The 15,091-nt window shown below is 41.0% G+C and overlaps 1 protein-coding gene across 6 annotated transcripts in view; it reads left to right on the forward strand.

Moving 5' to 3' along the window:
- The window catches only part of LOC147107374 (cyclin-dependent kinase-like 5), a 145,916-nt gene that overhangs the window by 129,116 nt on the left and 1,709 nt on the right, over nucleotides 1-15,091 (forward strand). For 5 of the 6 annotated variants that reach the window (XM_086006340.1, XM_086006337.1, XM_086006339.1 and 2 more), the window contains 5 exons: nucleotides 756-867; nucleotides 952-1,060; nucleotides 3,524-3,626; nucleotides 12,945-13,067; nucleotides 14,358-14,468. In XM_086006340.1, the coding sequence (XP_085862466.1) occupies nucleotides 756-867; nucleotides 952-1,060; nucleotides 3,524-3,626; nucleotides 12,945-13,067; nucleotides 14,358-14,468 (558 nt within the window). The remainder of the gene's footprint in view (nucleotides 1-755; nucleotides 868-951; nucleotides 1,061-3,523; nucleotides 3,627-12,944; nucleotides 13,068-14,357; nucleotides 14,469-15,091) is intronic. The other variant, XM_086006341.1, reaches the window with a different exon arrangement.

The raw sequence follows: 15,091 nt of genomic DNA on the forward strand, positions 1-15,091 counted from the left end.
CCTCTCAGTAGTAGCATGTGCAATGCTGAAAACTGCCTTAAGTTAACAACGGGTGCTTTGATCACAATTGATAGATCATCCTCGAAGAAAATTTAGCTTTATAAGCTGCAAAGTTTTTCAGAGTAACATCCTAGAGAATTCATTTGAGAGCGTCTGCAAGATTCCAAAATACTTAAGTTCCATGCAGAGGTCTTTTTAGAGAACCTTTTTTTAAAAAAACAGCATAGTTATTTTCTGGTGAAGATAAAAGTGGTCATAGCAGATTGATCTTGACTTAATATTGTATGTATAACAATATTGCCTTGTACTGTGGAATGTACTGCCGAGTTCTGAAGCTTCATTGTTGAATTTATAAATAAACATGGAAGCGATTTTTAGACTATACCAGTCTGGTCTTCCACGTGATATTTCTACATTTAGTATGAATATTACGTAAATTCCATTTTTCATTAATACTGCAAATTTGGGTATTTAATCCAGGCTATGCAATCTAAGAGATGCATGCACAAGGGGCATGACTCATTCCTGAGAAGTCTGGTGCAACCCTTGAAAGAGAAGTAGTGTTTAAAAGCCTGAATTATAATAATAAAAGTTACTTTAGATATAATTGTTTTCTTATTCATGCATTATCAAAAGATAGTGTTGCATGATGCTTGAATTTCTATTAGGCCTCATGAACAAATTCTGATTTAATATACTATTTACCAAACAGGATATGCAAGAAGTAAAATTGTTCTACTGTTTTTACATTTTAGCCTGGAGGATATCATGACATACATTTAGAAGATGGTATATCCACAAAGGAAAATAAATATGTATATTCTGACACAGTGCCCAGGGATAGACGAGTCCGAAGTTATTATGAAGGTAAGTGTAGAGCTCATTGATCAGTGGAAGTTGATTGAGTGCAAGATGATGGTGCAATATTTAATAATGTTGTTGTTTATATAGACTATTCTTCATTGGAGGGAACATTCAGTGAGAGAGGTCCAATTAATGTACCAATGATTAGTAACACTAAGTCAAAACATTCCAAAAGACAAACTGCTTTTGATCTTTGGTAAGTAGGCAGTTACCTTTCACTTTCTTTTCTGTTCTTTAAAGTAATAACTTTGAAAGAAGCTTGCATAGTTGCAAAAATAAATGCACTACCACCCTGGAACCTTGGCTATCTGGATTTGTGCAGCCTTTGAAAAAAGAAACTTAATATTCACTTAAGTCAAGTAGACTTTAAGTAATACGTGCAGAGTGAATACAGAAATTAAATATGTGCAGGACTGCACTTTCATGTGTGGAATTACCAATAGGAATTCCAGCTTAAGCATCTTCCTTGCACACAAGAAGTACTGTATAAATCCAACTTGGGATAAAAAAGAGTTAAAATTGTCATTATAAAATTAATTTTAACTTTTATCTGTTATCTGTTTAAATGTGGGCCAAAAACAATTTTGGACATTGAAAATAAAATGAGCAATAATAATCTTCTGAAAGTAAAAGTTTGTTTCTCATTTCAAGAAACTTCCCAGTTTGTATTCTGAGATCACTAAGTCCTTCAACGCTGTATTTAGTGACGGTAATTTGCAACATTGTTCTGATAAACCACAATCGTAATGTTTGACATGTATTCAATGCTGGACCAATGTGGTGTTTGCAGCCCCTCATTTTGATTAATGTGTGAAGATGTCAACTGTCTAGTGAAAATAAGATTTTTAACAAAACATTTTCACACATGGACTTATTTTTTGTGTTTTATACATGATATAATTTCCATTCTATTGTGTATGATTCGGTAAAATATATTACTTTGATCTGTTTTTTTACAAATGTAGAGTCTTCATTTTTGTAGTTTTCACTGTTTAGGGTATAATGTCACATTTGTAGAAGTGAAGCTGAATAGGAACATATAGTGCAACCTACTTTAGGTTTGAAAATATCAGTTAAATTGAATAAAAAGTGCATTTTATTGAAATGCTGATTAAAATTTACTGTTAATTTCTATGCACAAAATATGCCATACTTAATAGAATATAATTGCAAAATATTAGCAACCAAAATATTTGCCATTTTCATTCTCATTGTCTTTTCCATTAGTTTAAATGAGGCCAGTTTAATGGAACTGTCAGATATAGAGCAAATGAGTTCTGAAATCAGTTGCTTGGGATGTTGATTCCTAACAAATGCTGTTTTTGAGATTAGTCAGTTTTAATATGGTAATCGTACAAAAGCAAAAGTTTAGAAATTGACACTCTTGATGTAATTTGCTTTATAGAAAACATACAATTTATAAAGCTGTTGACAACAATGTTTCAAAAGCAAGGCGACAATACCACTACTTAAGCAGCATGTTGGAGCGCTGAGGCTTAGTGCTGTGGAATGGGGGATGCAGGATCAATTTCTGTCATTCTGTTCATTTTCCAGTCTTATTCACACTCAAGAATTCACAGTATGTCCCTGCAAGGGCAGAAAAAAAGTGGCATGACATATTCTTGATTGGGTGATACCTAGCCATCAAAGGATGCATTGTTGGAGATTTGTTATCAGGTTGTCTGTTTACTTTTGGAATATAGGTATGAGTTCAGGCAGACTAAAAAAAATATAGGGGATAGCTTTTGAGGATATGAGAAGTTAGTTTTTCTTTAAACTCAGCCTCATATGCAATGTTTAGTTAATGTCATATGTGCATGTCTCATGTTAACAGTGAAGCATAAAACTTGTGTGTTGTACAGAGTATTTTCATTTGGTTTAATTTTTTGTTCATGGTAATTTTCGGGGGCAGTTACAATGCTGCGTGCTTGTGTCATTAATGTCAACATCAGGAAGGGTGTAGGAAAAGGAGTTTGTATGTGCGGCACACTAAATCAATACGATAAGTTGCACAATATAACAAACTGTCTTCATTCTATCATCTGATCATTTATTACTGTCAATATCTAAAGATCACAATTTGATCACTAAAAAAATAATAGCTGTAAAGGCGTTGATGCTTAAGATCTGTTGTCCCATCTCTCATCTCCTAAAGTAACATTATCCAGAGATTTATCCAACTCGCACGAATATCATTAGGTTTTCATACAGAAAAGTTGAAGCAATTTACATATGTGATGAATCACCAAGAAAGCCCTATTCTGAATTCTAGGTATTTCATTAAAGCTGAGAAGCTGTCAATTGCAAGAATACACTAGAAAACGTTCCTGTTACTTACTTGGAGTACTTGCCCAGATGCGAATGTTAGCGCACTAATTGGTGAATATTTAGTGAATCAAATGGCATTTTTTAGTCCTTAACTTTTCTTGTGTCTTGATAGCATGTGAACTTGGCAGGGGACTATGTTTCATTTGGTTCAACTGGATTGTTTTATCATTTACATGGAGTTTGTATTCAACGTGCATGGAACAACAATGGATTACATCATGTTATCTGCCACACACAATTCTTCAGAATGGATTCCATTCATTGTTCTTGAATCCTAATCAGTTTCTTGTAACTGTGAACATGAAGATTAATATATTACTCTTAATTTTAGGAAAAGTACAGAGAATCTTAACATAAACCCTCCTGAGCAAACTAAGGAAAAGGGAAAGGGTTTCTTCAGAGCAATAAAAAAGAAAAAGAAGAAATCACAAACTGTAAGTTTTGATTGCTGTTAGAGTATTTATAATAGAGTGGGGGTGGGGCTCATAGATTTGTCTTTTTAAAATATTTTCCAAATGTTTATTTTGTGTGGAATAAGCTCCAGATCTAATTGCTTTCTGGTAGTTCTCCAAAAGAGGAATTGATAATACAGCCAATGGGACAAAAGGAATACAAAAGGTCTTCAAGTAAGGGTCCATGGAAAAACTGTGGAGACGGTGGAACTGTCTGTTTTATACATTTTCCTGGAGCTGTTTAACGTGATAGCAGAGAACTTTCGTTTTTAAATTGTAATCAAATTATTTTATTTGATGAGTTTGAAAACACATATCCAACCATGTAACTAGATTTTCAGACTAATAGTGCTAGGTATGGGACTACAATATTGTGTTGAATTATTTTTAGGGGTTCCTGGTATGCTATATTTTTTGGCAAGGACTTGAATACCTGTTTACAAGAAAAGACGATCTGGCTTCCCTGATGTTGCAATGTCCTTGACTGAGAATTTTCCAAGTTTTATAATTGATAATTGATGCTGCTTTCCTCATCCAAATAATTAAATCAGCATGAAACTGCAACTTCCTCCATGAATCACGGTGGTGCCAGACCAACTTTAACTAAAAATAATGTAATGTTTATAACCAGAAAGGTAGAATCCCCATTTTAAATCACTCAAATATACTGCTGATATAAAAATGACATTTTGAGTACAAGTATTAGATTATGTTTGAAATTCAAATACCTTAGCGATAAAAAGAAGGCATTTGTCGAATGATGGATCTTTGCTGCGAAATTGACTACCTTAAGTCGTGCTCTGTTTTTGTGCTCAGTAGAAATCTTTTCTCTGACATGAACTGAAAGATTTTGAAAGTACAAATTGATGTTTTATTTCTGAATGTAAGCTTAATGTGAATTAAATAATATGTAGTCTTTTCATACAGTATTTTGTAAGTTTGACTTTTTGCTGTAGGTTTAAGTTTATAGAAACTTTATTATGTCCTCAGTTACTCAACCTTCACATAGAAATAAGAAACTGCTGTTTCCTAAGTTTGCATTTATGGGCTGTTATTTTGGTCTAGTGATTTTCATCATTCTTGGCTGCACCCATTAGTTCTTACCATTCTTAACCATCTGTATTTGTTGTTGTTACTGGTTCACTCTGTATTTGTGTACTTTTGTAGCAAATGGTAACACAATTGCTTCTCATAGACTTTTTTTACTTTTGAAAAGATTTAACAAAGTTTCACATTTGCTTATTCAGAAGCATCACCATAGCAGGCTCCACACCTGAGTATTATTCCACCAAGTTACCAGGTGCCAGCTCCTGTTTTAAGATTTGTTACATTCTCAACAACACCCACAGCTCTTGCCTTCACTGTTTTCCAATAGCGTACAACTTTCAGGAGTGATCAGGGAAGTCATATTGGGGCTGTACAAATTAAGCTGTTATGCATAAACCTGTGAAACCATCAGCACTGTGTTAAACTGCTGTTAAAAAAGGGTATTGCATTGCACTACGGGAGGGATATAGTACAAATCAAGATAATTTGTGGTGTTTATATAAGCATTGGTCAGACCCTCATCTGGAGTACTATGTTTAGGTTTGACTTACCAAATCACAGGAAAGGTTTTATTGCCCTTGAGGGGCTACAAAGACTGGCAACAAAGGTGATTCCAGATATCAAAGTGAAGAGGAGAACTGAAAAAGGAAATAAGAGGGGCAAAGAGAGCATATGTGAAAAGATTAGCGGGTAACATAAGGGTGAACACTAAAACCTTTTTATAAACATATAAACAGTAAAAGGATAGTCAAATGAAGGATAGGGCCGATTAGGGACCAAAAAGGAAATCATCATGTGGCAGAGGGCGTGACTAAGGTACTTGGGGGGAGAAATTCAGTATCGCCCCATTTGGGGCCCAATTATTGGCCGGGCGCAAAGATTAGCGCCTGGCGCTAATTATCGCCTCCGACTGCAAACTTGGCTTTTGTTGCCCCTGGAGGTGATTGGAGCGCTAAATCGGGCGCTACACACCTGTCTTGAGGTGCAAAGGCTGAGGAGCGAGGCACTACCTCAGAGCACTGGCAAAGCTCGTGATGTCAGTCTGCAATGGTACAGACACAATGGCGCCGGCTAGTTCTTAAAGGGGAGGGTTGATCTTGCTCTCCATCCACATCCTGCTCATTGCAGCCTTGAATCTCGGCCTGGAGAGACCTATACATCAAATCCGCTGAAAAGAACAATGGAGAGGCCCAGGGAAAGAGCTCAGAGTGCAGACCCCACAGTCTCTTCTAAATTGATACAAGGAAGGCCAAATCAAAATGAACCTGCAAAGTGCTGCTCAGTACCCAAAACTCCTTCACACAGTGTTGAATCTCTCCAGAAGTTTCTCTCTCTCTGAATGTGTGGTGCAATAATGCCACCAACAAAAAAAGGCAGGAAGTGGTTGCCTTTAAATAGCGCTCCCCCAGTCCCATCCTGACTACAAAACGCTCCCCTCAACCTGTCGTTGCTAGCGGCAGGGGGTGCCACTCAATATCCGGTTCGGGGCGTTGCACACTCAACTGACGTCACGATCTACTGGCGCAGGAGATCATGGCGATAGTGTTTAGCACCGCTGCAAAATGTCTAGTTAATTTCATGAGTGGCGCAAACATCGCCACGCACGGGCGCTAGTTCCTTTGTGCCCCATTAGCGCCCTCTTAAGGCGCTAACTGGAGGCGCAAACCAACTGAATTTTTTCCCCCTAGTCTTCACAAAAGATGATGATGCTGTTAATGTCACCGTAAAGGAGGAGGGGGTTAGAGAAATTGGATAGGATAAAAAGAAAGAGGTATTTAAAAGGTTGGCGGTGCTCAAAGTAGAAAAGTCACCTGGTCCAGATGGGAGGCATCCTAGGTTGCTGAGAGAAGTAAGGGTGGAAATAGCGAAGGCTCTGACCACAATTTTTCAATGTTTCTAGGATATGGGAGTGATGCCAGAAGACTAGAGGGTTGCAACTGTTACACCCTTGTTCGAAAAAGGGGTGAGGGTAAACCCGGTAACTACAGGCTAATCACCTAAGTGGTGGAACTTCTAGAGACCATTATCCCGGATAAAATTGTCAGTTGGAAAAACATGGGTTAATAAATGACAGTCAGCACGGATTCATTAAAGGAAAATCATGTCTGACAACTTGATTGACGGAAACTTGGTTGAGGAGTGATGACACGTTACCCTTAAACAAAGCCTCCCTGCCTGGCTATACCTTCAACCACTTGCCCCACTCAGACCGCCGTGATGGCAGTGTGGCTCATCACCAAATCACACCTTGGTCTATCCCCCTACTCCTCCGGTACTTTCTCCTCCTTTGAGCATCTCCCCTTATTCCACGCTTCTCACCTCATTTAAAATTCTCGTTCTCTACCGCCCACACAAGTACTATAAAAAAAAATTATTACCGAGATATCTTCACTGCTTTCATCCCTCAGCCTCTGCACCGAACGACTTCTCATCCTCTGTGATTTCAACCTCCATCTCAATTCATCATGCTCTCTCCTGAGTTCATGAACCCCCTATCCTCCCTTCATCTCTCCCTCCATGTAAACTCACCAACCCGTATTCACAACCACCCTCGTGGCCTTGCTACTCCCATCATTTCAGTCGCAGATGAAGCCATCTCTGACCACTTCCTCGTATCGCTCTTCACCCACATCCCCCCCCACCCCCCACCACACCCCCCCCCGTCCCAACCCTACTTCCTTCTGTGTCCACCCCTGGAAAAAACTCTCTCCCAATTCTCTTAGAACTGCACTTATGAAATCCCAACTGTCCAGCCTTTGACCCTCCATTCACCACGACATTTCTGCTCAACCACACCCTCACCACCACCTTTTGATGCCCTAGTCCCTATTAAAACAATTACTGTCTCTCACCCTGGCCCTTCCCCCCCCTGGTACGGCCCTCATCTTCGCTCCCTTAAGTCCAAGGGACACAGATTTGAACGGATATGGCAGGCAACTGGTTTAGCCATTCACCGCCAGATCTGGCTGGACCACATAAAGCATTATCTGGTCCTGCTCTCGTCTGCCATAATTGCTCACTACTCCAGCATCATTCTGGAATGCAAAGATAAACCCTGGCTTCTATTCTCCACTGTGAACTGTCCTCTTAAACCCCTCTCCCGTCTCCTCCACCCTCACCTCCGACAACAAGTGTGAGGAGCTCATGGACTTCTTTGTCTCTTAGATTGAGACCATCCGTTCAGCTGCCTCTGCCACTTCCCTTCCTTCCTTCTCCTAGCCCACCAGGCCAAACTTCCTCAAAGGTTCCCCCCCTGCCCTAGCCCTGAAATCGCATCTTTCTCCGGTTTCTCGCCGAGCTCCCCTCATGACCTCTCCGCGCTCATCTAGTCCAGGAGACCCACTTCCTGCTCCCTCGACCCTATTCCCACCAAACTGCTGACCACCCATGTTAGCTGACATTGGTAATGGTTCTCTCGCCTCAGGTACTGTCCCCCTCTCCTTTACATCTGCTGTCATCACCCCTCTCCTCCAAAAAACAACCCTTGACCACTCCGTCCTTGCAAACTACCGCCCCATCTCCCAAATCCGTGCTCATCTTTCCCGCAACTCCATATTTGAATCCCTCCAATCAGGTTTCCGCCCCTGCCACAGTACTGAAACTGCTCTCATCAAAGTCACAAATGACATTCTTTCTGACTATGACGAAGATAAACTATCCATCCTTGTCCTTCTTCACTTGTCTGCAACCTTTGACATGGTTGACCTCTCCATCCTTCTCCCAACACGTCTCCACCGTCGTCCAGCTAGGTGGGACTCCACTCGCCTGGTTCCATTCTTACCTATCTAATCGTAGCCAGAGAATCACTTGCAACGGCTTCTCTTCCTGCTCCCGCATCGTTACCTCTGGTGTCCCCCAACATCTATCCTTGGCCCCCTCCTATTTCTCATCTGCATGCTGCCCCTTGGCGACATCATCCGAAAACACCACGTCAGTTTCCACATGTACGCTGATGACACCTAGCTCGACTTCAGCACCACTTCTCTCAACCCCTCCACGGTCTCTAAATTGTCAGACTGCTTGTCTGACATCCAGTTCTGGATGAGCAGAAATTTTCTCCAATTAAATATTAGAAAGACCGAAGCCAGTGTTTTCAGCCCCCACCACAAACTCCGTTCCCTAGCCACTGACTCCACCCCTCTCCCTAACATCTGTCTGAATTTGAACCACACTGTTCGCAACCTTGGTGTCATTTGATCCTGAAATGAGCTACCGACCACATATCCGTGGCATAACTAAGACCGCCTATTTCCACCTCCGTAATACCGCCCGTCTCTGCCCTTGCCTCCGCTCATCTGCTGCTGAAACCCTCATTTGTGCCTTTGCTCCCTCTAGACTTGACTTAACGCACTCCTGGCTGGCCTCCCACATTCTACCCTATGTAAACATGAGGTCATCCAAAACTCGGCTGCCCGTGTCCTAACTTGCACCAAGTCCCGTTCACCCATCACCCCTGTGCTCGCTGACCTACATTGGCTCCTGGTTAAGCAACGCCTGGATTTCAAAATTCTCATTCTTGTTTTCAAATCCCTCCATGGCCTCGCCCCTCCCTATCTAATCTCCTCCAGCCCTACAACCCCCCCCCCGAGATATCTGCACTCCTCTAAGTCTGCCCTCTTGAGCATCCCTGATTATAATCGCTCAACCATTGGTGGCCGTGCCTTCTGTTGCCTAGGCCCTAAGCACTGGAATTCCTTGCCTAAACCTCTCCGCCCCTCTACCTCTCTTTCCTCCTTTCAGACGCTCCTTAAAACCTACCCTGCCCTAATTGCACCTTATGTGGCTCGGTGTCAAATTTTTTGTCTTAATACTCTTGTGAAGCGCCTTGGGACGTTTTACTTCGTTAAAGGTGCTATATAAATACAAGTTGTTGTTGAATACGTTGATGAAATAACGGAGAGGGTGGATGGGACTAGTGCAGTTGATGTGTATATGGACTTTCAATAGGCGTTCGATAAAGTGCCACATAATAGACTCATTAGCAAGATTGAAACCCATGGGATTAAAGGGCAGTAGCAGCATGGACACTAAATTGGCTAAGAGACAGTACTGGTCAACGGTTGTTCTTCAGACTGGTTGGAAGCATACATTGGTGTCCCCCAGGGGTTGGAATTTGATGTATATTAATGATCTGGACTTGTGTATAAAGGGCGCAATTTCAAAGTTTGCAGATAACACAAAACTTGGAAATGTAGTAAACAGTGAGGAGGGTCGGAGCAGAATTCAGGAGGACCTAAACAGACTGGTGAAATGGGCAGACATATGACAGATAAAATATCATACAGAAAAATGTGAGGTGATGCATTTTAGAAGGAAGAATGAGGAGAGGCAATATAAAAAAAAAGGTACAATTTTAAAAGGGGTGCAGGACAGAGACCTGGGGGTTCACATAGATAAATCTTTGAAGGTGACAGGATAAGTTGGAGACTGTTTATAAAAAAAAAAAGCATATGGGATCCTTGGCTTTATAAATAGAGGTATAGAGTACAGAAGCAAGGAAGTTATGTTAAACCTTTATAAATCACTGGTTAATCCTCAGCTGGAATATTGTGTCCAATTCTGGGCACCACATTTTTGGATGGATGTCAAGGCCTTGGAGAGGGTGCAGAGGAGATGTGCTAGAATGGTACCTGGGATGAAGGACTTCAGTTATGTCGAGGGACGACAGAAGCTAAGATTGTTCTTCTGAGAGCAGAGAATCTTAAAGGGGAGATTTAATAGAGGCGTTCAAAATTCTGAAGGGTTTTGATGAGACTAAATAAGGAGAAACATTGGCAGGGGGGTCGCTAACCATAGGACACAAATTTAAGATAATTGGCGAAGAGGGGAGATGAAGTGAAATGGCCTCGTTCTGTGCTGTGTGATTTGATGATATCAAGGGAGTTTATTGCAAGAAAAGGTTAAAGAGGTTGGGCTTATTTCTTTGCAAAGAAATGACTTTGAGGTGACCCAATTGAAGTTTTCAGGTTATGAAAGAAATTGGCAAAATTGATCCAGACAAATTGCTCACTCTGATGAAAGGTTCAAATATCAAGGAACACAGGTTAAAAAATGTCACCCAACTTGTCATAGCATTGCGGATTACATTATCATTGAAGTCGACAGTATGGGCTGGATTTTCTCAGTGGTGGCGGGAGAGCTGGTTTCCAGGTTCCGGTCCTGCTCCCAGCTGCAGCTGCTCTGTAGACGTGATTTTCCCTTGATTGGCCTTGCCCTGCAGGCTTATCAGCCAGTTAACAGGAAGTGGGTCTGATGATGTCATTTTGATGGCGCGTCATCAGCCGGTTTCCTTAAAGGGACCTCGGCCACATTGAGTTTGACAGTTGTTCTGTCAGTGTTTTACAGCATTGAGATGCTGCAAACACTGACGAGCACTGCACAAAGGTAGACGCTTGCACCCAGACTCTCCAATGACTCCAACAGCAGACAGGGAGGATCTCTTCCCTTCCAAGGGCAGAAGAGACCTCCCCAGGACACCAACGCAGCCCGGATGCGCCTTGCACAGGAGGGCAAAAGCAGGGATGTCGTCAGGGGTCCCTGGCTGCAGTGGCGCCAACCTTTCAATGATCTCAGTGGATCACAAAACGTTACTGCAAAGCAAATTTACTGCAAATTCACCCTGCTGTGCCACTCAACACATCCCCATCACTCTGCCTTCCAGACCCTTCTGCACATCTTTACTCACACCAACCTACCTTGCACCCAACCCTCTCTACATTATCACTTCCCCATCTCACTAGCCACCCCTCTCACTCACCCTCATCATACTGCAAGTATACCAACTAACAACACACAAGCGTCAGCACTTGAGGGGTTTAGCCAATGTCCATGTGAAGTTTCTGGTCATGTGTTGTCAAACAGTGAAATCTATATTTTAAACACTACCCCTTATTGGACAGATCTGTGAGCACCTTGAGAAGTGTCTTACTGAGTTCTAGTGAATGTTGAAACAATATTTCCCCCCCACCCCACCCCTGCTCCCGCTATGGTGATATAGCATGGAATGGCTTGAACATTGAAGGGATGCTTTATGGTGCTGGTGTGGGATGGTGTCAACCTGGTGCATCATGTGGCGGCCAGCGTTTACAGCGTCAAGTGAAGTAAATCTGGCCATGGTGATGCCATTGCTGGCCTCCCGGGCAGCAATGTTGTCGGGCTGATGCCCTGTGTCCTGTGCAGCATCAGGTGATGGCGAGAAAGTTGGTGATGTTGATGTGCCTGGTGATGATGGTGTTGGGGTTGATCGTGGAAGGATTCAGAGGACCAAGGTCTGATTTTTTTTCAACGGTGCGGATGTTTTGTAATAGATGGCAGCTGCAGGTGAGATGACAGAAGCGATCTGTCGATGGTGAGAGAGGTTGTTCCAATGAGGTGGCACTGGACATACAGTTGCCTCTAAACACTTGCAAGCTAAAGAAATCTCTCTGTATTACAAATGCAGTAACCAACAATTTCTGCGCTCTGAAACTGACCATCTGCAACATGGCATCCTTTACATCACTTCTGCAGTTGTGAGCTTATCAGATACATCAGAGCAGACTCAACTCACACCAGGGTGAGCTGGCATGTTCCCCGAGCAGCGGGTAACCCGTGGGGGAGCATGTAAAATTGAGAAGAGAGGAACCATCGGGGAATGTTAGTCTTTTCTCTTGTAGTGCCCACATCTTGACCAACATGCAGAGGGATGAATGCAGAACAGCCACTTAAAGCAATTTACTTGCTGTTGTAAATGACCATGCATTTCTTGAGAGTTCCAGCAATTTTCTTTGTGCAATATTACATTTGTCAACGACTGAAGAGAAATAGTGCCTCCTTTAGGTATGGCTTTTCTTAATCGGTATATTCAAAGCATCTGCCTAATCTACTCCCCAAGTCAGTTTTTAACCATGGATCTGATTTAGTTTGTGTAAGTCATATTGTGCTTGAGGTTTCAGTAACACAGCCAGTCAAAAAATAATGGGTGCGGTTCTCGGCAAGTTGTTGCACTCAGTGGATTGAGGAAGATCACCTGATCAAATTGACATCACAAACAAACAATGTCCCTCGGTTGAATGTTAACAGAATGAGAAGACACATCTATGATGGTAATCTGACAGTTACTGCAAAACTTGCACTTAAAAAAAAAATGTTCCTGAATGTACACTTTTTGATCATTTGCAGAAATAAAAGCTGTGCAATCAAAAGGCACAGGAATATATAGACACTTGTGTTGCAATATCTATGCACTTGGTATATTTGTATCTTATATTACAGACAGAAAACAACGATGGAGAAAATCCAAGTATCAGAAAATCCCTCTTTCCTCTTTTTAGTGCAAAGAGTCATTTAAAACATATCTCTTCCTCAAGAGAACTACCTGTAGTCAATCTTCCCATGGTATTCATTTTTAAATACTGTATTCCTAACAAACAACTATAATACTTCAAAGCAAATAACTGCTAGAGCATGCACATACTGGGTATAAGTTTCTTTGAAATGGTTTTAAGCTTGGGTCTTCCCATGTATCCTCAATGTTGGGAACTTGTGATCATTACTCGATACTCTCAATGTTGTTTCTGGGCAAAAAGGAGCTTTCCTTTCTTGTTGCTATTGAACTAACAGCATGTACAAAAATCTAAGTTCCAGATTTGGAAAGCAGCAACAAGGCACAGCTGCATGCAGTTGGAGAATGCTGAATTATGCACACAATCTAGCTATGGTGCTTTTTAGAGGAGAAAAAATCTGATATATTTTACATGCAGATTAGTTTTTGACCATTTCAGAGGTACACCTAAAGATGAATGTTGTACGCTGGACCACAGACCGAAAACTGACCTTGTAAGTTTGTTTTCTCACGAAGGGTAGTCTAGTGCTTGAGCTGGAATTCAGTTGCTTTTGCACATGGCTGCAGACTTGTGTTGCTGCTGCTCTGTTCCTCATACAAGAGTTCATTTAAAGCAATAACATGGACTTCCTTGAAAGATTTTTTTTTTTTGCAGTAGAAAATAGTTTTTATGAAGTTACAGTTTCTGCAACATTGTGATTGAGCTTCTATTATGGTAGGTAAATCTACAATGTTGTTAACTGGATTTATATTTTCTGATTTGGATCTAATATGGTTAGTGGGGTTGGAACATAAGTTTTGTGTGGTCTAAGTTAAAGTACAAGGTGATTACCTGGTGGTTTAATTGGCTGCAGGAGATCTGTTGCAAAATAGGACCAAACCGTCCTATTTGCTAATCACTCGTCCACAACAACAGCTTGCATTTCAGTGCACAGCCCCTTGCAAGAACAGAGACACTAACTTTATAGCATTTAAATTTTTAGAATGTGTAATTATAGCAAGCACCGATTTCCCAAAAAGTTGTTAAAACTATTAATATTTGCATAAATGTTTTTGAGAACAATTCATATTTTAATTGTATAACCTCCTCCTCTGATGGGCACCATAGAGATTAAGGCAACTTTTAGGACAAAGCTATGTAATCTTTTATTTAGCCTAATTTTGACACATCTTGACTGCCAACTATATATCTCTGCTATATTACCCAGACACACTCCACTCTGTTTCCAGGCTGCGATCAGGCTAAACGCTAAAGAATGCATGTCCTTACCAAAACTGAAATCCGAGTGCTATAAATAATTTTGTTTCAGGTTACTCTGCTAATGTATACCTCTTCATTCCAGATGCCAAGTAGTGATGGCCATGATCGCCTGGCATTACAAAAGGCTTTACACACCAGTCAAAGCAGAGGGAGAGACTGGCCTACAGACAAAATGACAGATGTTCAGCCTCAGGTATTTTATTTAAAGAATATACCTTTAAATTCTGCCATATGAAAAATTCTGTGCAGTCATTCATCCCAAATAAAGTATATTGAGTTGAGAATTCTAATATGTAGGCCTATTTTCTACCTAGTATCCCATCTGCATTTTTTCAGCTTCATCAACTTGTCTACCTACTTTTAAAGATTGTGTATCTGGACCACCAAGTCTCCCTGATCCTTTACTAGGTTTAAAATGTTACCATTTAGTCTATATTTCCTTTCCTTATTCTTCCTCCGCAATTGTATCCCCTCACATTTCTCTGCATCTAGCTGCCCATTCTACTAACTTGTCTGTCCTTTTCAAGTTGTTTACACTCCTCGTCACAATTAACCACATTCCCTATTTTGCACATTATCAATTGTCTTTCGAAAATCTGTATACACAACATGCACTGCATTTTCTCTGTCAATGCAATCTATTATTTCCTTAAAGAGCTCTATTAAATTTGTTAGATACGAATTGCCTTTTACAAGGAGCCTCTGCTCCTTCCTCTTTGACTTCCCTCTGCATTCTAGGATGAATGTCGTCGGGATCTGGTGCCTTTTCCACTTTTAAATTCCACCAAGTTTTTCAGTTCTACTTTATGTATCGTT

Source organism: Somniosus microcephalus, chromosome 14 (assembly GCF_052327205.1).
Source record: "Somniosus microcephalus isolate GS21.2 chromosome 14, FLI_Smic_1.0, whole genome shotgun sequence".
In the NCBI taxonomy this organism is placed as follows: Eukaryota; Metazoa; Chordata; class Chondrichthyes; order Squaliformes; family Somniosidae; genus Somniosus; species Somniosus microcephalus.